The following is a 20,489-nucleotide window of genomic DNA, read 5'->3' as shown; positions in this document are numbered from 1 at the left end:
AGCTAGCTTGTAGTCACATGTACTGCCAGTGACTCCATACCTAGATTCTGTTCTAGACTCGTACAGCCAGGAGTACGGATCTGCCATGGTTAACAGGTCACAGCACACGAAGAATTTCCTGAGTACCAGGTTAGACGTTCGTCGCAATATAATTTAAGTGATGCTTCCGAGTCTGCGGAGGCCGATGTCAGCTTCAGAACTCACCCTCATACTAGTTGTGCGCAATAGAACTTCACATGCCAGGAGCGAGATGACATTGTATGACATTCGTCTGTATGCGTCCTTGAAACAAAAACAACAGAAACATCGACAAATCACATTCTCCCATCCACGAGGCTTGAGCTCTCCAGCTACAATCCGGTTTTCCCTTCACAATTTCAGTCTTGCGAAACCGACCTCGGTATTGCCGACATCAAAGATCGTGTACACATTTTGCAAAAATACGTCGCCAATAATCCAGTGCTCTTCCTCAATGCTTGAGCCTGATCCTGTTGTATTCATTTATAGCACGTACCTCCAATCCCAGGCATACCAGTAAGGCCGGCGATGCAATCCGTAGAGCCTTCGTGAACAGGCCCTAGGTTGAAAGTACTTGACGAGACAGGGAACAACTGTCCGCCGAATGTCAAAGTGGGTGCAAATAATCCAATCGTATCACAAGGGACTGCATTAAATCTGTCGGGATGACTTTCCTAGAGCGAGAGCGTGACCAACCTGTCCAAATTTCATCGACGGCCCTTGCGCCCTTGATGTTCTCATAGTACTTCACGGCATTTTCTGGTTTCGTCACGATGAGGGCCGTCCCCGTGTCCACGATAGCCTGTGCTTTGTCAGTAGGGACCATCATATCTTCTCCATTCCGGGAGAGTCCGTCGAGTTGGATTTGCCAGTATCCTTTGACTGTGACCGGGACAATCGTAAGAGTGTCTGGTTCATACATTGATGGGTTCGATCCTCCGACGCGAAGCTCACTTTTGTCCTTCTGAGTGGACAAAGAGAGTCCGAACACATTCTTGTGCAGGACATGGCTGTCACAGAGGGTCTGGAAAAGGGGCGCGGCACCGTATGAAGAAATCTCTTGGAAGGCAAATCCAGCGAGCCCGTCAGGTGCATTAGAAGCAGCAAAATCAGAATAGTACGTGTCTGTGACAGCGAGTGTTTGGTTGATTGCCTGGTGAGAGTGAACATTGAATGGGTCACATGATTTGATTGCAATTTGTTTCCCGACAAACCTTATATCCAGCCAACTCCACCACGTCTGTATATTCATCTCCGCTCACCTCCGTTCTATTTCCATACTTCACAACGAACGAGGTATTGAGGTCAAGAGATGTCGCTGATGATGTGGCATTGTACTCCCGATGCCCAGCGCAGGAGAGACCGCTTCGCACGGAACAGAGGAACAGGTCTGCAGAGCCAGTGTCGATTTGCACTTCAGTAGCATTAGCACCAAGGATTGTAGATGGCCAGGCGACTGAAAGTACTCCACCTGTGAATGATTCCGGGGGCTCCCCAACCGCGATGGAGCCATACCATAAATTGACACTCTGATTCTTTAGGGGGACAGAGTTTCCGTCACCGGTTAGAGACCCTGTGCTACGTTCGCCGAGTTTGTAGGGAGGACCGCGATTGCTCAAGGAGTGAGGCGAGCCTGTGTTCAGCGCATAATTGCGCGAGGTGACGTCGTACTTACTGAGGAATGTTAAAGATTACGTTTCCGCTAAAAATCGACAGACAAACATACTAAGAAACGGTCGTGAGATGTGCCTTCACGTCTTCTATGGTTGTGTCCCTGGACATTCTACTCAATGGGATACTGATGGAGTTTCTTTGATAGACATCTAGAGGTGATGCCACAACGAGAGGGACGAGATAACAAAGTGTTAGTAAAGCTGTGGAAGGACGCATGACGTTGGCCTGTTGATCTCAGAGTGAGTCGGTGCTTATTTATGGCTTTCAAGGCAGGCCACGCATAAGATCATGTTTTCCAACCACTTGACGGGTTGTCAAGCATGCTATCTGTTGGGATACCTCACATCCTACACCAGAATGGACCGAGGTGCCTCGCTGCTCGGAAGAGATGCGGACAGCAATGACTTGAGCGTGGCACGAAAGACAACCTTGCCGCCCTCTATCCATACAAGGTACAATGAAATTTGTCAACATACAATGATGATACAAGACTTATGTACATCACTTGGAAAAAGTCCCCAGCATTCATTGGTCGATCCGAGTCCCGTTAGAATTCATGCACCACTCCAACACAGCACAAGGCGGCCACAAATCATCCGGCTCATTGCCTGCGTCTTGGAGGAGCAATGCCACAACACCGTGCGGCGGAACAGCGTGAGCTGTGAAGTTGCGGACTGCAGTACCGTTGTCTGTATGTGTCCAAAGGTCCTAGACAGACAAAGCAAGTCAGAAGGCCGCGGAAAGCCTGCATGAGAGACGAAACTCACCCGGACAGTGTATTGTCTGCCAGCTCGGATCCACGGAGATTCGGTCAACCTGAAGAACATGTCGGCGGGTTCATCCAATGCGTTTAACTGTATTAAACTTTAATTGTTTGGACAGCACGTCTCAAAGAGAGCACGAACGAGCATAAACACTGTCCCGTTCTGACTCTCCCCGCTCCAATATTGTGCGGGATGTGTGTCATTGCTAACCCAATCAGGCTATGGATACAACGTGGCATCAATGATGTGGCCTCCGATTAACTGCAAATAAATTGAAATGGCTTACATTGATGCCCCACCGGAAAGGTGAGATGCTGGTGCCTACAACTGAGTCTTGATGAATCGCAATGATTTCTGGATTGGTCAGAATCTCAAGGGTTTCTTTGGTAGCAGAAGCGAGCTAAATCAGACGTACGTGAGCGGAGGGTTCGTCAGCAGGGATCGGACTTACATGAGTGCCAATAAGTAAAGGTGACTTCAAGAGCGCCCACGCAGTAAAATGGGACTTCGCTTCTTCGTACGTTAGGGGCCCATTACCACTGTCAATCGTGAGACGACAATCAGACCCGGCCTCTCAATGACGTACACTTCAAGCTACAAGGACCTGTGTCAGCGCAGCCAACAACACCGCAGAACATGACTGACGATATCCATGTCATTATGGCCATAGAAATCAGTTGCCCAAGTATAGAACGAGTTCCTGGAAGACGATGTGAATTACTCTAGGATAAGCAGCGTGGCTTCTTTACTGGTTTAATATTTTGACGATTGATTGCCAGTTCGGATCTTGCCCACCGATAAGTTGCATCCTCAGTGAAAGGTTTCGAGGGTTTGAACGCTTACCAATATCGTTGGTCGTCTAAAGTATTCGTTAGCTTCAATAAATTTGGGATACATGCTCTATCTCACCCTCCAACTTTGCCCGTATCTGCGGGCCCAAGTCCACCCTTGCTCCTGCAAAAACAGTCCATAGTCCAAAAATTGCAACGAGGTGGAGTCTCACCCTTCCCCATTGGCACATGGACAGAATTAAGGGTGGTGTTCCAGACGACAGTGAAAAATCAGCAATGGCGTCTGCCACACGTTCGTATCCTGGATCCGCCAATGAGGATTCTGACAGCAGTGAAGAACATAAGTACATACTTCCCATAATATTCTCCCGCGTGATGTTATCGAATGGAACTGATGCATGTCGAGCAATCACAAACTAGGCATGGTGCGAGTCCACGTACCAGCACAATTATCATATCTGTTGACAATCACCATCAAAAATAGCCGTTCAAGTTAGTGAATCGATACTTGCTTGAGATAATCAAAGCCCCAGTCATGGAAGCGTTTTACGTCTCTGCTAGATATGATCATGATGTAATGACCAGGAGCGGAAGTGCTTACCTTGCCTCGCTCTGGAATGAGCCAGGGTACAACTGGCATGTGAACCAACCCGAGTCACTGTACTGCATTACAGGGCCACGGTCAGGGAGAGTACAGGAATGACTAAACGACAGGTCCTTACAATGCCAGCTTTCCTGTGTGCAAAAGAAAAATCTTAGTAACATGCAATTTTAGATGTATACATATGACATTTCACGTACAGTCCAAGATTATGAATCTTGTCTGTGAGGGCCTTCATTCCAGACGGAAACTTCGTCGCGTCTGGCCGTGAATGTTAACGTACGAATCGTCAGAAGAAAATAGTTGAACCTTCGACAATATCACCATCATCGTTTCTGCTTCTCTCTGAGTAACAATCATCAATGTTGACATAAGTATATCCAGCGTCCTAGTGGTGATGTCAAGGTCAGCCACCCTGAATAAGGACGGCAGCGAACGATACTTGCCGCCAAGTTGAGCGATTTCATAAGCTGTGCGGTTTGTAAGATGAGGTCCTCGTCTATGTCACACTGAAAGATCTGAGTTAAACCTTCAAAACTGACTCCATAGCACTCACATGGTATGCGTTCCAAGCTGTGCGTGAAGCGCCAGGTCAGTATCGACAGCTTTTTGGATGTGGCAACCTACTGTTGTAGCCCATCACTTGTCACCGCATGTCTTGGGTGAACGAATTAGCGAATACTAAATCTTTAAAGACGCACCTGGTAGTTTGGCGACTCGGTTGTCCAGTGCAGTAGCAGGAGCGTGGTAGGGAGTATCATGACGGTGAACGATGTATGTGATATATCCCAAGATTGCAGCCAAGGCTAATGGGATAACGACAACAAACGATCTGTTAAGCGCCGAACGAGCTTATGAACGTAAAAATGGTAAGCATTCACTGCCTCGCGATGAAGTCTTGAGAATTATCATACTAGTATACGTTGAGCCTCCAGTTCCATAGGTAACGAGAGGATTGTTTTGAAGAAGCGGAACTCCGGGCTTCATAGCTGGAGGATACAACAGCTGGGGTGGGTGATGATAATATTGTGGGGAAACTTGAGGTAAACTCAGTCTGTTTAAACCACGGAAGTAATAAGTATGTTCACACGACGCATTAATTATAATTGGAGGCTATGTATTATGTTACAACAACATCCGTTTTGCCCACCTCGGCATCGCGATGCACTCCCGTACATTCTCAATCCCGCTCATCCAGCTAATCAGTCGTTCGAACCCCAGCCCATAGCCCCCATGAGGCGCGCTCCCATACTTCCTCAAATCCACGTACCACCCGTATTCTTCCTCCTTAAGCCCATGCCTCTGTATAGCCTCGATCAAATGAGAGGATCTCTCTTCTCTGAGCGACCCACCAACGAGTTCGCCGATGAAAGGAACTAAAAGATCAAAGCATGCTACAGTTTTCCCGTCATCATTGGCTCGCATATAGAATGGTTTCAGGGAGGTTGGGTAGTCTGTGACAAATACAGGGCCGCCGACAAGTCGTTCCGAAAGCCAACGCTCATGCTCGCTTTGCAATGCTTTCCCCCATGCAGGCTGGAATTCGAATCCAACTCGAGAAGAAGATTGGTATTTCTGCAACTCCTTTACAGCATCAGTGTATGACATGCGTGTCCAGGGAATTCCTGGGCGCGATGCATCTTCCAGAGATTTGAGTTTTGCTTCATCGCCATCTTTCCAAAGGAGTGCGTTTTCTGATCGACACTGAAGGAGGACATTTTTCAGAGACTCCTCGACCACATAGCATACGTCCCCGACGTGGTTAATAAATGCCCATTCAGCTTCGAGCATCCAGAATTCCGCGAGGTGCCTATTCGTTTGAGAACGTTCTGCCCGGAAGCAAGGCGAAAGCGTGTAAACCCGAGAGAGGGAAGCAGCAAGGACCTCCAGGTGAAGTTGCGAAGACACAGTAAGATATGTCGGCTGGGAGAAGAACTCGGCTTGTGCGCTCGGATCGGGCGATTGCCCTGAAGAAGGGGCGGAAGAAGCGGGCGAGACACGAAACGTTTCACCGCCACCCTCACAATCGTTTGAAGTCAGAATGGGCGTGTGCACGTAATGGAAATCTTGGGCCTGGGTTTGGACGTGTCAACAACAGTGCGGATGATAGGATGTCTATTAGCACCTCATAATAACTACGTAACGTCCGGAGGACAGAGTCACGTAGACGGAGCATAGCAGCATTGATATCTGTTCGGGCCCTCAGATGGGCATTGTCCCTTAGAAATTCCACGGGTAGGGCTTGCTTCTGGATAGGGTAGGCCTTCACAAAATTTCAATTGGCAGGCATTTTATCCGTAGATAACACGTACTTCCGGATTACATTCACCCAAAACATCAACCGCTTCCACATTGCAGTTCATATGACTGTCCGCGGCCTAAGCTTTGGACCAGATTGCCACAAATGCGGACACTGGCACCATTGGTCAAGCTGAGGGATGGTATTATGAACCTCTATGTTCCGAAATGCCTTGAGGACATACTTGTGTGGGGTAGCATCTGGCTTCAAGACTGCTTGCAGGCCGGAAGCACAACTTCCATCGTTAATCACCGCGAAAGTGACATTTTTCTGTCTTCGCACAGATTTGATCCAACCACTCAATTGTACTTTAGTCGCCTGGCCAGTCGGTTGCAGGGAAGACAGTAGCTGCCGGATCGTTGGCGGCAACGTTGAAGTTGACGCAAAAGGGCGCAGGAACATGGAAGAAACTTGCACAGCCACACATGTCTTCGAACAATTTTCGCTGTGATCTTGCGGCAATGATATTATTGTGTGTGGTCTGCAAGATGACTCAAAGCTACACGGGAAGCCTGTCAGAATAACTCATAAATAACTGATACAAACCGAGCGAATGTGTGGCTCGGCGCAATATTTTAGCATTAGCAAAAAGCGGAAAAACGATATACAGATGACAATGCGATACGAGCATGATATTTTCGGTACTGAACTATCAGAAACCCCTTCCTCGGCCCCTTCCCCTCCCTCGACCACGCCCGCGGTCAACCAAACCTCCTCGTGCACGGCCCCTTCCGCGTGCATCATCCTTCTTCCTCCCTTTGGGTTTTGGCGCGTCATCCACTAATAGTGTATCAAGAGGGAGGGCATCGGGAAGCACGAAGTAGCGGATATTGTTGCCGCGAATAGATAGGGAGTCGAGGGATGTTGGGTCCCGATTACGGGCTGTCATTTTGACAGTTTTAAGGTGGGTATTCATCTGCATGTCTACACCTGTAAAAATGGTTTAAGCTTTTGCAAGCAGTGTCAGTCTCATCCATTTAACACACCAGTAATTGTGCCATGGACTACAGAGCCGTTCTTGAGCTCAATGGTCACGGTCTCATTATTGAGTTTCATCAAGAATCTGATGGAAACAAGGGTCAGCGCCCGATCTTTGTGATGCACAAAATGAAAGGCTTCTTGAAAATGTCAGACCAAAACGAAAGAAACGTCTTCTGCAGTATTCACCTTACGAGCTTCATGGTGGATTATGTCGATCCTGTAGCAGTAGTACTTACTGAGGCTGATCGTCTCGGCGCCCCTGTTGACCCTTGTTTGTATGATGGATGACGGTTCGATTTGCCGTAGTTTTGCCGCATGCATTTTCATAGTCCGCTGTATGCATATCATATTTGCGAGGATACGCGCTGACTAATCGTCCCTGCCACACCACGACAACAAAGTTACCACGTATTGCTAGTGAACCATTAATATTGTTTTCGAGAAGATTCAACAATATGTCTTTACGCGTCATACATTTATATAATTGTTATCATCCGTGAGAGTAGCGTTCTCTGGACTACGACATGATGTAATGTTTTCCTCGCTGTCTCGTCGGGTTTCATTGTTTGTTCTTGTTTTGAATCTGCATGTCACGACGCCGCATGCTTGTTTGACCCTGCTCCGCATGGTAATTTAGCCCCTACTAGTAGTACCTATATTGCAAAGAACACCGAACATCTTGCTGGACAAGTCACGGCGGGTGGCAGAAAAGCCAATTAATTTTACCGGCATAACTAGCTCATTTTCACAAGTTTGGTGCAAATAGCAACTCCGGCCTCCGCTCATCAAAACCATTATTTAAAGAAACGGCGCCATGAGGATTTATTGCATGACAAACGAAGTTTCCGGAGTGAGAACAATCCATAATGACTTTATCCAAGACCAGGACGTTCGTCGCTGCTGTGGTCGGTATACTTTCTACAGCTCCTTCTGCCGATGCTATCACCAATGGAGTTGGTAAACTGCCTGGTCTGTCTCTCAGTTCTTCCCGATGCAGCGATGCTTCATTGACATGATTTGTACAGTGATGGGTTACAATGGTGCGTGTTATTGAGAGTGCAGGAGCTCACCATTAATAATTAGCCCCTGTGTCTGTCAGCTTGGAACGCCTTTGCGGTGAGTGAAAATTCTCAACCAAGAATGGTGACCTCATTGCAGTATTCAACAGTGCAACGTCAATGAGACACTCGTCGTCCAGACTGCGAAGTACATGAAGGAGTATGGCCTTTTGGTGAGTATCGTTTGGCACATTAAATTCAGACAAATTTCACTGAATTACTTCGTTGTAGGATGTTGGCTATAATCACGTTAACCTTGACGATTGTTGGGCTATGAAGAACCGTAGCTCTACTGGCGAGGTCATGTCGGGTTTGTTTTCGTTGAAACCCGTCACAAATATGTGCTAAGCGACCCTCACCAAAGATAATATCAGATTCCCAAGCATGAACACGCTCACAGATCAGCTTCATGCTCTTGGTTTGTACGTGAACATGTATTTTCCGTGATACAGCACCATTTTTCATGTGCCTCCTAGTTACGCAGGCATTGTATGAAACTTACCCCTGACGAGAAAATACTTTCTCACTGTCAGTTCTAGTATTCTGACTCTGGCTGGTTTACCTGCGCTGGGTATCCTGGCTCCTTTATGCACGAGGAACAGGATGCGATGACTTTTCAATCCTGGGGTTTCGATTTCCTCAAGTGAGCACTACTCGTAAGGACGACTGGAAGGTCACTAACAACCCAATTTAGATATGACAACTGCGCCAGTAAGTATATCCGTGTCCGGGAGCTACCAGACAATGCTAACCTTTTCGTTCTAGTTCCATTTGATGATATCATCCGGGAGGGCATGATCGGAAGTGGGTAGAAATCCTCTCATCTTAGTCTACTCCCTAAATATTTTTGGTCATAGAGTACCAGCGCATGGCAGATGCTCTCGCTGCGGTAGCGGAGAAAACTGGCACTACCCTCATATTCAGTCTGTGTGAGTGGGGCTGGGTGAGTCTCATCTTCTACACTCATTTGTTTTGTATCTCACGTATCCAACGATTCTCTCAGAGTCAGGTCTGGCTGTGAGTATCAATCTCGCCCTGACAATCACTGTCTCACAAGAAAAGCACAGGTGGGGTGCCCAGATTTCTCACAGTTGGAGAGTTCGTCACCTCTCATTAAACTCTGGCGACAATCTGACCGGAGATTTGCTTAGATTGATAGTGATATTGGGCCTCAATGGAACTCGATTTCTAGTATCATCAACTCGTGAGTCACTGCTTCAAGGGACTTTGCTTTCCTAACATTCAATACAGCGCGTCGTTCATTACTCAAGCTACTAATCACTATGGACACAATGATCTCGACATGGTAGGTGCAACCGAACGTCTTGCTTTCAATAGTACTTAGCATATTATGCAAATGACAGCTCGAAATAGGGAATGGAGACCTCACGTACGACGAAGCAAAGACCCACTTTACTGCATGGGCTCTTGTCAAGGCCCCCCTGCTCATTGGCACCAATGTGGGTACTTTATTTATTCTCAACAACGCAGCTCACTAGCGCTCCTTACACTCAGCTCGCTACCATAAGTCAGGAAATGCTCAGTATCCTGAAGAATCAAGAGATCATCGCAGTCAACCAGGACCCCATCTATGGCACTAGCATCTCGCCCTTCCGCTGGGGCATCAATGTACGTTACTACCTTTTTGGTGATTTTTTAATCATAGATATCGTTGGCCGAACAGCCTGACTGGACCTACAATGTAACATACCCTGCTCAATACTGGAGCGGTCCCAGTGAGAATGGAACGGTTTTCATGCTTGTACGTCATTTCAGAACATCGGTATCATAGTGATTTCAATATTAATACACTTCAGATCAATACTTTGAGCGAACCGGCTAACATGTTTTTCAACCTCACCGAATCTCCTTGGATTCGCGCTGGCATCCAGTATTCCGTCCGGGTAGGCTCTCCCACACCACGTGGCACTTCGCAGTCGTTGTTGATCAATTTTTTGGGATAGGATTTGTGGACGCACACTGACAACGGCACCGCTGTACGTAGCTTCACGGCCATGAACATCCCAGCGCATGGCTGTAGTGGCACTGCTGCTCAAGGAAGATGGGAATGAACCCGCTGGGTTGGTGCCACCCTGTGCTGGCGAGGCTCTTTCACAATGCACTGCTGAGAATGGGACGAGTTATTCATGAGCCACGTCTAATTTTGCCCTTGACTCAGGTGAACTCTGGCGCTCACTGTGTACACTCATGTTCCTCAACTTCAGAATTTAAATAATGTAAAATTTGAAGGATTGACCCATGCGGATCCGCTAGAGTTGTTGGCTGATATGCTGGTCCCGCAATTCCACAATCATTTAAATGACAAGGAATCCACAAAACAAGATTCGATAACAACCCGAGAATCAAGGGCAATTTGAAAGCTAGCCCTGCTGCTCTGTAGAGGAGGTGCATGTTGCTATGTAGCTCGTTACAGTCGTATCCATTGTCTAGAGCGTCGGGGAAACCATCCGCGAGTGCAATACCGACAGTATACCTTCATATGTGGCTTCTATTGTCCGTAAGTACTCCTCCGTGTTCTGATCTTGCATGTTGCCAGCGGGTACATCCAATGTAAACGATGGCTTGAAGTGGAGGTAGCCAGAATACTCGGGGATATCAGCGTCTAAGGATAGTGGAATTCCGCCCTATCAGACACGATGTATCAATACGTGACGAGCTAGAACATGAGATTCAAACATACTGCCACAGAGGTGAGATATGTCCAAGCTCGCGCAGCATTGGGCGTGTTATAACCACCTAAAGCCTAGGATGGTATGCAAGAAAATGATCCGATAAGTAGCACCATACCTCCACCGAGTAACATTTTTTTCCCTTGCCATTCGTGAACGATGCGCTGTATGCACCAGCCGAGCGAGCCTTCGCCACCCAAAGACCAGTTGAAGGTTGCCATGGGATCACCCGCCAGGCCGTCTAAGCCACACTGAACTAGAATGAAATCAGGCCGAAAGATGTCCTTGACATGTTCGATGATGGGCCAAATGCGGAGGAATGTTTTGGTGGATGCACCAGCTTTGAGTGGCACTGATAAAGTGAAAGGATCGAAGGCCGGATCAGCGACGTCCGGAAGGGTAGCAAGGGGGGAAATAGGGAAAAAGCCTGGAGCTGTGTGATGAATAGATAGGGTCTGAAAATAATTCCATGGGTCATAAATTGTCAATGCCTCGAGGTGCACGCACAAGAACTTGAGCAGTAGTCGTAGAACCAGGTTTGTGGAAAGCTTGTGACACTGCATCTGAAAAATGAAGGTCGAGGTCAAGATACATCACGCGCGGTTTCTTCAATGGATGCGCAGAAGGTACTGTTCGTTTCAGGAAGAGGATAGCGAGAACGCAATCAGCGACGTAACAAAAACCTGAAGCCCGTGCTTTTTTGGCGTGATGTCTGTATATAATGACACTGAGATTGCAAGGAAAGTCCAGTGACCTGAGCCAGTACTTACCTTCCACCATCCCAGCAGATGGCTACGTCCGAAATATCGTTTCTGATGACAGCTGCTCCGGTCAACGTAGCTCCTGCGACTTGCGTGATATAGTCCTTGATTCCATGAAACATGGGGCAGTCCTACATAGATGCACTGACAGGTCGCGAAACAACAAAATCTGTTTGGTATACGCACGTCTTCAAGCCCAAACTCTGAAGCTTCTAGCAGGTTCTGCGCATCACCTGATCGATTCATGGCGTATTCGAGATAGTCATGGGTATGGTAAGCCAAGAGCTCCTTCGTGCCAGCAGGTCGTGGTCGCACAACCAGGAATCGTTGGGGCGCTTGACTATTGCATGTTGTCAGAAGTCCATATGCGTGAACGAGTGAATAGACGAGGAAAGAACGGTTTCTATTGGAAGGTAGACGTGAAGATATCTGCCAGTAGTGGAGAACATCCGAGAGAATGGATTAGACATCACTCGATGATACACATCATAGGTACTCTGCAGAAGTGTGCTCACCTTGACTAGGTCTTCTGAGAAGATGTAAGCCACGGGCTTAGCACGCAACCCAGTAGATTCGACACCGGAGTCCATTCGAGTTTGTCACGGCGGCACTGCACAGTACTACATACAGTCAAAATGAGTGTAAATACTACTTCAGGTATTACATACAGGATGTTGTCCTCAATCGGAGTCGTTCATGAAAGTCCTTGTTTGTATAACAGCAAGAACACCTTCTCTCGTACGTGGAATAACTGTAATTGAGATATGTACAAAATGCTGCGACTGTATTTAGCAACTTGAATGCAAGCTTTGTGCCCTTTACGACAATACGAAGTTTTTGACATGATAACACAATTGAACGTTCAGTTGTGAGGCCACTGGTCAGGCTTCATTAGCAGACAACGCCTTCCGCAAGAACTGGATCGATTCCTCCTCCTGCCGACCAAATATCTCAAGAGCTTCTTTGATCTTCCGGGATGTTTCTGCATCTTTTGAAAGTGCCATTTGCAAGGCAGCTGCGTTGTTGGACAGATAGTCAGCATCAAACGCTGTATGTTGAGATTAAGATTGCGGTTTAAAATCGAAAACGCAGCGAACAAACCAGACGTTTCTCCAGTCACTTTCAATGTAACAGCAGATAACTCATCATCCAATCTTTCAGGAGCAACAGCCAGCAGAGCGAGAACCCTGTCCGGTATGGTTAAGTGATGCGGACGAAGTCTTGCTAGAGCAACAGCCTGTAAAAATGATAGGCATGAACATGCAGGAGTTCGACAATTTCAATGGTCACCTCATCTAGTGTGATGATACTGATTGCACAAAGTGGGTTGAGTAGACCATACTTTCAGGGCAAAAACAACTTTTACCTCGCTGGCACCACAGTTGTGCTTGTTTGTCTCTCCTTGAAGGCTTGTATAATGGAGTATATGATCGGTGACATCGGATGTTGCCGAACGGGGTCGCTGTATTCAATATATGAGGAGGCACCTTCAGGAAAGTGTACTCGTAATTCTGGGGCTTTGATTAGATCTCGCTGATAAAACGTTCTTGTACCAAGTCTGGGAAGCGTACCATTGAAGTAAGGTGAAATGGAGAGACATCCCGCCTGCGATGCTGCCATAGCCTGTGGGACAGAGAACAAACAAGTTCCGAGTGTACGTATGCCACCTTCTTCTAGCTCCTTGCACGCAAGAATACTTTCGGGAGTGACTGGTATTTTTATACAGACCCTATCTCTGGGGAAAGCGCCATCAGTCTACCCCCTGCAAAATGAACTAGACTGTTCTACCCACCTAGATATGCCGTGTTTGCCAAAGACATTGATGAGAGCTTTTGCATGTGCAACGGTGGCATCTTTGTTGTACGCTGTGCGAGGGGATGTTTGTGCGAGAACCCTACCCGCCTTGTCCAAATATGGAATGACTTTGCTGGCTAGAAGGACAGTCTAAATGACAGGATTTCAACTTGAAGTTGATCGATGTGCATTGTGATCCCAATCATACATACCACGAGATTAAGCACCTTCAAAATACCATCCTCTGTTGATATGTCGATTGCAGCGTCTTGGACATACTGAGACACAAGGGATTCCAGGTTCGCGTCCCATTGTACTTGTAACTGGCCATTCACAATCGCCTGATTGGATGTCATGGAATGAAACGTCGTCGAGACAGACAGGGATTCGGCTGCCTTTGGATCCATTGAATCAATGTCCACGACAACTCCCAGGGCTTGTATTTGCGACAGTAAGGTATTCGTCATGATGGCAGTTTGGCAGAATCAGTGAGTATCAAGATTGATTTCGAAGTGCCTCTGAGTCAATCCCAAACCCCGTGTACATATTACGTACCGGTCACGAGCAAAGGCATGCACTTTGTACTGTTTCATAAGTTCATTCCCGTTGTTGCCCACTACAAGGAGAATGTCTCTCACAACCCTTGGCATTGGCCAATGCTAGTGGGGGATATATACCAAGTGTCTCCATTGCTCGTTTGCAAGTACTTCCCGGGCCTTTGGAAGGCATTCCGCATCTCATTGCCGTGGTCACTGCAAGATCAACTTGAATGTGGTGGTCCATGTGGGTGTTGCTCATAGTAAATATAGACTGCAGGCACAAAACATGATGTCAGCTGCACAGTTCCTAACTCTGCATCCAGGAGAATGTACTTGACCTGCTCCCGGGATGATACAGAGGAGTCTACCAGAACCCGCCGTACGAAAAATGCAGCGCATATGGATTGCTCGGTTGAAATGGAATGGGTTATGGTCCTATGGAGCAGCTGCCAGGCCTGTTCCCTGGCCAAGGGTAACCACCGTGACGTGTTACCATGATGTCGTGCACCGTCACGGACCACGGTAGCTTCATGGACACGCAGGAAGTTCGGAATATTGTTTTCATGCAGGTCCGTCACAAGAGCAATATTAGGTGCTGGGAGGCCGGGTTGGACCCCAAGTTCGAAGAGGTTAGCCGGACCGTTCAAGTCATCGGATTCACCGGAAGTATGTACAACCGGTGTAGGGTGATACTGCCCTGGTATGCCCATATGCGTCTGGTTGACAGACTCCCATATCTGAGTCTCCCACTCGTCCGCGTCATCCATTGGTGTCGTTGATGAAGATTTGAAGTCATAGCGTCAGCTTGGATGGAGGCCCGTGACTCACAGGGTACCCTGATATTAATCCAGGCTAAAGGCGGAAAAATTATACTTTGATTCCTTATTCCTTTGGAACGGATGGCAGCGTCTTCAATGAGATACTGTCGCAGTCCAGCCAGTTGGTCCTTCAAGGGAGGTTTTGAGATTCGGCTGCATGTAAGTTGGTATATATTGTGGGGGACTGACTTCAAGTTTTTACTAGTTTTCACAATATTCGGATGGCATTGGCATTGATGGCTTTCGACAAAGTATCAATTTTATTTCAACCATGGCGTACGCGGATCTTTCAGGTGTTTGAGTTGTCAGGATAATCTGTCCAGTATATCATACTTAGGCCTTTCAGGTGTTCTGGATCCAGCAAATACACATTCATTCAAACTGACACTATGTTTTCGAGGGTGCGAAATTGAAGTTACTACTATCATTCACGGCAGATTGACGGGGCAAATTTGCTAGCCGGTGCAAATTCCCGGAACTCGTGGCTAATTGATATATTCTTGATCCTCAGCTTGCCTCAAAAAATGCTTCCAATTATTACAACATAATTGCGGCTTCAAAGGTTCCAATTGCAAGGGATTGCCTGTGGCAACCGTCGCTAGTATTCACTGGCAGTTGACATTGGCAGTGTGAATTCCACAAGCTAAAATCGGTTGCTCAAGTGAAGTTCGGGGAGAACGTTTTGCACGAACCGCCGCTTGCGAGTCTTGTGGTCCTTCCCAGTACTTCTCTGCAACTTCTCTGCGTTAGTCACGCGTTCCACCACGCCCGACGCCGGTCCGCCCTGACATCATGACCATTCATTATAAAAGGTTTCTGGTCGGCGTGTATTCCAGTAATTGGATTGCAAGATGCTGTCCATCCTCCTCAGTTGTGGTGTCCTTGCAATCGCTATTTTCGCAAGTTGTAGTGCCGCGGTAACGACTGTCAGTGTTAATGGCACGGCTACCCACAGCATTCCGCCTCTGCTTTGTGAGTTGAGACATCTACCTGCGACCCTATTTTGCGTTAACATACCACTCAGTTGGACAGATGTTCGAGGCAAGTAAATAGTAATGAAAACTGTACTGCTTTCTGACATGCAATACTGTATCGGTGACTTATAGGATATCAATGTACGTTTCCTTTGATTTTCGACCGTAGTCTATTCACCAGTTCCGCCCTCATTATAGTATGTAAGAGCATTTCATCGTGGTCAAGATAATTCGAGTGCTTGTAAACTAATATCCCTCTTGCGCAGAGCGGTGATGGTGGCATTTACGCCGAGTGTCAGTGCTTCATCAAATTTACGCTCTTGGAATGTTGCTGAGGTTCTTTCTTTTGCAAGTGCTTCAAAATCGCGCCTTCCAGCAGGTGACACCAGGTAGGATCCACATAGCTATACCTTCCGAACTGTAATCCTGAGACGTATCTAGACACAACTAACGCTCTTTTCGGTTGGGCTCCAATCAACGGCACGTCCATCAATGTTATTGCTGACCCTATCCCGCTCTCCGATGCCCTGCCCAACTCCCTTGAGGTTGCCATCCCATTTGGCTCCTCTGTTCAAGTCGGATTCGACAATGAGGGCTATTGGGGTATGTCTAATCAGCCTCAGGACTTGTGCATCGGGTTCACTGTCTTCCCTCTAGGCATAAACGTCAATGCCTCTTGGACTTACAATGCCTCTTTCTACTACAGGTTCCCAAGCGCATCCGATTTTTCTGGCAAAATCACTGTCATGCTTCAGTCTTCTATTGGCGCAGTCTATGCAAGCGCTTCTGTGCCTGTCTCCGGCTCCACCACAACATGGACGCAGGTCGTGGTGCATCTCACACCTTCCTCAAGCCCTGTGTCAACTACAAATATTTTCACGGTCACGGTCGATGGTTCCAGCGCCATCGGAGGGACGATCAACTTCGCAATGTTCTCTCTCTTCCCTCCAACATTCAAGGGCAGAGCCAATGGCTTGCGTATGGACATTGCGCAGGCGTGTTTTCATCTGGAGTTGAAGCAACATGTTCTGACAGCAGCACGTAGACATTGTATGATATGAAGCCTTCGTTCTTCCGTTTGCCCGGTGGTAACAACTTGGTAGGCTCCGTATAGCATCATATTCATCTACGCTGACGATCTTTGTAGGAGGTAAACATGAATATTAACCGGCCTATTTGTGGACTCGATCGTTAACGCGACACCAGGGCCAAGGCTTTTCTACACGCTGGCAATGGAATGCGACAGTAGGCAATCTCATTGACCGTCCAGGACGCATGGGTGACTGGGGATACGTCAACACTGAGTCCGCACCATTCTCGTGACTTTGACTCCGCCATCAATGACAAATTGCCCTCCCCTTTTTTCAGTGGTCTCGGTCTTCTCGAATACATGTATCTTTGCGAAGATATGGAAATGGAACCCATTATGGCTGTATGGGCAGGTATATAGCAGGCGTGCATGCCATATTGTTTGCATGTTTATTTCACATACAGGGTACTCGCTTGACGGAGCCAGCCTCCCTGAGACCGATCTCGCGCCATACATCCAACAGGCAATCGACCAGATTAATTTTGTCATCGGTGACTCCGCCACGAGTAAACCAGCTGCCCTGCGTGCATCTCTTGGTCACCCAGAACCATTCCATCTGCAGTATGTCGAAATTGGCAATGAAGACTTCTTCGCATCAGAATCGTGAGTCATCTATTTAAAACTAACGGATGAATGAGCATGTCAATGATACACCACAAGGTATATATACCGCTGGAGAGATTTCGCGGGCAACTTGACGGCTACATTTCCTCAGCTGAGTGAGCGCCACACTGCTGTCCAGGAGCTTGCCTCTGACTGATACATTTCTCGGTAGAGTTCATCGCAACCTCATACCCCTTCAATCCCACTCTCGATCCCATCCCAAAGCAGTATGACAACCACGTGTACCAGACACCTGGCTGGTTCGCAGAAAACGCATTCTACTACGATTCTGTCGAGGTTCGTGCGCTCTGCATTCTCCTCACCTCGTAATGGGAACCTGAAAGTGACACGGCCGAAAGCGCAATGGCACTTACTACTTTGAGGGCGAATATGCTGTTGTGTCAACTAACGCCAGCGATATCTTCGGCACACCCACCGACGGTCGCCTTGTATACCCTAATATGCAAGGTGTGTACTCTTTCGTGGTGATGAACCGTACCTGACGCTAGGATAGGATCTTCAGGAGAAGCTGCATTCATGACCGGTCTCGAGCGTAACAGTGACATTGTCTTCGCTGCGTCGTATGCTCCCTTGTTAATGGTGAGCTGACTTTGCATACTGCAACTAGAGTGAACACTAATAATCGCACTGTAGAACATTGCCAACTATCAATGGTCACCCAACCTTATTGCCTTTGAGTGAGTCGCTCACAACAATCGAAGATACGCATCAGATTCATGTCCCCTCAGTGCGTCAAATGTGTACCCATCAACCAGCTTCTACACACAACAGGTAGTGATATTTGATATCTGAGTATAACCGCGTCCCTCAAACATCTGCTGCAGCTCTTCAGTCTCAACCGTGGAACCGAATATTTACCAAGCACCCTGCCTCAAAATGGCACACTCCACTGGAGTGTCACGCGTGATGCACCCACCAACACGATTGTCATCAAGGTACTTAAGGCTCTACTTCTTCTGTCGGTTGTGACGATGTTGATATTTTGTTATCAAGATTGCCAACGCGGGTATGACAGCTGAAGAAATGACATTCGAGCTTCCTTTCAACGGTGTTCACGGCACTGGCACTGCGACAGTGCTCTCAGGTTCTGCTACTGCAAGTAACTCGCCCGAAACTCCCAATGCTGTCAAGCCCGTCACTTCACAGATTGAGACTGGTGAGAGTTTCTCGTACACTGCCCCAGCGTACAGTGTCAACGTACTGCGGGTGGAGGCGGATTAGGGGATAGAGTATCGCTTGGCAACATATCATATGCATGTCACACCAAAACAAAGACAATCATAGCCTCATACCAGGCAATTGATGTTTTTTTATACTTTTTACGATTCGAAAGTCAATGTCAGTGCACATAAATTACTGAACATGATGACAAATTTCGTTCTTTGCCCAAAAGTGTGTAGACGAAATGAGACTTGGTTTGTTCAATGAAGGTCTACATCTAGACACTCAGTGGGCCACCTCAGGCAGCAGTTCTCGGTACTATTAAAGGTCTGTCAGACCCTATTTTTATGTTAGGATTGTATGGTCTAAGAGACCCAGCCTCGCGGATGTTCTAATTATAGCACGCCTTCCTTCCTCCATAATTCTCCTGCAGCGCCTCCCTCGAGCCTCGTAGCCCACCTGTCCCTGTAGACTTGATGTATCACTTCCTACAATTATAGATAAAATGGGATACAATAATTCCAATAGCTCATAGGTGTCTACACTTGTAGGGCTGATACATCAGTGGAGGATCCTATCAGGACACTCCCATAATAAGCTTGCACCCCTAATAATCGCTTTTTTGACCACCTACTGTGGGAATTTCCTCACAACACTCAAAGATAGATTGTTCCTCATACCTTCCCACATTATTCCCACACACCATACATTCGCATTTTTGGCCACCTACTGTGGGAATTACCCCACAACACCCAAAGCATCGTCCATTTTTGGAATCCCCACAATATCAATTATTCCCACACCCTTCCCACCTCACTGCAGCTTTACCACTACACCACCATAGGTCTCTCCCTTGTATCTGAGCAGTAGTTTTGTATATAAATGTGTAATATAATATAATAAACCGCTTTTTTTGGGTATATGTGTGACAGCTCTTTCTCCAGGGCTATTTTAAAATGGCCTAGGGTACAAAACACCTTCGCACTTTTGCCCCTTTGATAGGGAAGTGTTCTATGGTATTCAGGATATATTTATGAGTGTATATGAAGAGATTCCCCCACTTGTTTGACCCCCTGAAGCGCCCTACATCAATAGATATAGCATATATACAGGAAAACACAAAATATGTTCCCATGTATTTATTTCTAGGTGGATATACTTGCAAAATCTATCCCCAGCATCTATTCAACAGTAGGAATAATTGATCAGGAGTCCAGGATCATAGGACAAGACCCTGTGATGCAGTATACCTACCCTCTCCTGGTGGTTTACCCCCTGTGAAAAAATTTCCTGTAGGACCGGACCTCAAGGATGGTGAGGGGTCTATTCCTACTCATATTTAGAGTGTGTCTATCACATGGTTACCACAGGAAACCTACAGGATTCATCTGCAGGAACAAAATTGGACAAAATCGCATATTTGACATTTTTAATGTGTCTAACTACTCTATCCTTGCATCCATGATCCAACCCGTCTATATATCATTTACATAGCATATATACTTGCTTTTGATGACAAGGATCAGCTCAAAATGAGCTGGATATTTAAGATTGTGTCTATACTTGCTATTTCTACTGATAAGAGGCCCATACATTCAAAACATCGAAATTTAATAATCAGACACCTGAAGTACATTGTAGATATATTCAGTATCAGGGCTCTAAATTTACTCAGCAATCCACCCAGCATTGAGACCTGAAGAAGTGAAATAGATAAGAAATTGAGTGTGGGAAACCTCAAATGCTCAAAACATCGAAAATGGTCAGTTGAGTAATAATGGTAGGACTTTAATTACTGCATCAACTTACTTTACCACTACATCCCTTCCACATATCTTCCACCTTCAGGGCA

General features: G+C 47.0%; 9 protein-coding genes across 9 annotated transcripts; 2 read left to right on the top strand and 7 right to left on the bottom strand.

Annotated features, from left to right (window-relative positions):
* Positions 1-205: 205 nt before the first annotated feature.
* Positions 206-2,391, bottom strand: BJ212DRAFT_872541 (aspartic peptidase domain-containing protein). Its single transcript, XM_041344250.1, has 6 exons — positions 1,745-2,391; positions 1,490-1,692; positions 1,233-1,432; positions 715-1,171; positions 515-664; positions 206-464 (listed from the first exon to the last, which is right to left on the bottom strand). The coding sequence occupies exons 1-6, from the start codon at positions 1,906-1,908 to the stop codon at positions 370-372; spliced, it is 1,269 nt and encodes a 422-aa protein (XP_041187195.1). The 5' UTR covers positions 1,909-2,391; the 3' UTR covers positions 206-369.
* BJ212DRAFT_1449636 (glycoside hydrolase family 27 protein) lies at positions 2,218-4,488 on the bottom strand (the record flags this gene model as incomplete). Its single annotated transcript, XM_041338726.1, has 18 exons — positions 2,218-2,400; positions 2,460-2,546; positions 2,598-2,675; positions 2,743-2,856; positions 2,908-2,995; positions 3,085-3,156; positions 3,206-3,294; positions 3,366-3,410; positions 3,460-3,548; positions 3,600-3,638; positions 3,689-3,705; positions 3,760-3,801; positions 3,849-3,905; positions 4,049-4,109; positions 4,158-4,236; positions 4,295-4,357; positions 4,405-4,421; positions 4,476-4,488. The coding sequence occupies 18 exons, from the start codon at positions 4,486-4,488 to the stop codon at positions 2,218-2,220; spliced, it is 1,233 nt and encodes a 410-aa protein (XP_041187194.1).
* Positions 4,489-4,973: 485 nt separating this feature from the next.
* BJ212DRAFT_1449635 (uncharacterized protein) lies at positions 4,974-6,549 on the bottom strand (the record flags this gene model as incomplete). Its single annotated transcript, XM_041338725.1, has 5 exons — positions 4,974-5,921; positions 5,974-6,111; positions 6,155-6,159; positions 6,200-6,279; positions 6,332-6,549. The coding sequence occupies 5 exons, from the start codon at positions 6,547-6,549 to the stop codon at positions 4,974-4,976; spliced, it is 1,389 nt and encodes a 462-aa protein (XP_041187193.1).
* Positions 6,550-6,799: 250 nt separating this feature from the next.
* Positions 6,800-7,215, bottom strand: BJ212DRAFT_1283830 (uncharacterized protein; the record flags this gene model as incomplete). Its single annotated transcript, XM_041331780.1, has 2 exons — positions 6,800-7,077; positions 7,134-7,215. Coding segments are annotated over 2 exons (360 nt in total), but the record flags the coding sequence as incomplete, so codon positions are not given.
* Positions 7,216-7,909: 694 nt separating this feature from the next.
* Positions 7,910-10,337, top strand: BJ212DRAFT_1570896 (glycoside hydrolase family 27 protein; the record flags this gene model as incomplete). Its single annotated transcript, XM_041342054.1, has 21 exons — positions 7,910-8,097; positions 8,154-8,168; positions 8,228-8,244; positions 8,297-8,359; positions 8,418-8,496; positions 8,551-8,612; positions 8,667-8,675; positions 8,726-8,829; positions 8,881-8,897; positions 8,952-8,990; positions 9,044-9,129; positions 9,190-9,203; positions 9,254-9,284; positions 9,338-9,390; positions 9,438-9,492; positions 9,551-9,646; positions 9,702-9,815; positions 9,871-9,948; positions 10,004-10,090; positions 10,151-10,183; positions 10,215-10,337. The coding sequence occupies exons 1-21, from the start codon at positions 7,995-7,997 to the stop codon at positions 10,335-10,337; spliced, it is 1,278 nt and encodes a 425-aa protein (XP_041187191.1). The 5' UTR covers positions 7,910-7,994.
* A 296-nt stretch (positions 10,338-10,633) lies between these two features.
* Positions 10,634-12,227, bottom strand: BJ212DRAFT_1486451 (uncharacterized protein; the record flags this gene model as incomplete). The annotated part of the gene is made up of 7 exons (XM_041341121.1): positions 10,634-10,831; positions 10,888-10,943; positions 10,995-11,331; positions 11,384-11,588; positions 11,647-11,768; positions 11,824-12,066; positions 12,153-12,227. The coding sequence occupies 7 exons, from the start codon at positions 12,225-12,227 to the stop codon at positions 10,634-10,636; spliced, it is 1,236 nt and encodes a 411-aa protein (XP_041187190.1).
* On the bottom strand, positions 12,224-14,044 carry BJ212DRAFT_872420 (aldolase). The gene is made up of 8 exons (XM_041344249.1): positions 13,644-14,044; positions 13,430-13,581; positions 13,209-13,372; positions 13,004-13,148; positions 12,928-12,946; positions 12,739-12,874; positions 12,306-12,685; positions 12,224-12,257 (listed from the first exon to the last, which is right to left on the bottom strand). Exons 1-7 carry the CDS (start codon positions 13,896-13,898, stop codon positions 12,519-12,521), a joined length of 1,038 nt encoding a protein of 345 aa, XP_041187189.1. The 5' UTR covers positions 13,899-14,044; the 3' UTR covers positions 12,224-12,257; positions 12,306-12,518.
* A 147-nt stretch (positions 14,045-14,191) lies between these two features.
* BJ212DRAFT_1486449 (uncharacterized protein) lies at positions 14,192-14,737 on the bottom strand (the record flags this gene model as incomplete). The annotated part of the gene is made up of 1 exon (XM_041341120.1): positions 14,192-14,737. The coding sequence occupies one exon, from the start codon at positions 14,735-14,737 to the stop codon at positions 14,192-14,194; it is 546 nt and encodes a 181-aa protein (XP_041187188.1).
* Positions 14,738-15,639: 902 nt separating this feature from the next.
* On the top strand, positions 15,640-18,697 carry BJ212DRAFT_1283770 (glycoside hydrolase family 51 protein; the record flags this gene model as incomplete). Its single annotated transcript, XM_041331777.1, has 16 exons — positions 15,640-15,760; positions 16,116-16,151; positions 16,204-16,365; positions 16,420-16,787; positions 16,808-16,861; positions 16,969-17,066; positions 17,131-17,204; positions 17,257-17,455; positions 17,513-17,571; positions 17,628-17,752; positions 17,815-17,923; positions 17,970-18,055; positions 18,110-18,153; positions 18,205-18,247; positions 18,301-18,411; positions 18,470-18,697. The coding sequence occupies 16 exons, from the start codon at positions 15,640-15,642 to the stop codon at positions 18,695-18,697; spliced, it is 1,917 nt and encodes a 638-aa protein (XP_041187187.1).
* Positions 18,698-20,489: the final 1,792 nt, after the last annotated feature.

Source organism: Suillus subaureus (genome assembly GCF_016647635.1).
Source record: "Suillus subaureus strain MN1 chromosome Unknown BJ212scaffold_54, whole genome shotgun sequence".
NCBI classification, from domain to species: domain Eukaryota; kingdom Fungi; phylum Basidiomycota; class Agaricomycetes; order Boletales; family Suillaceae; genus Suillus; species Suillus subaureus.
This window is presented reverse-complemented; position numbering and strand designations above follow the sequence as displayed.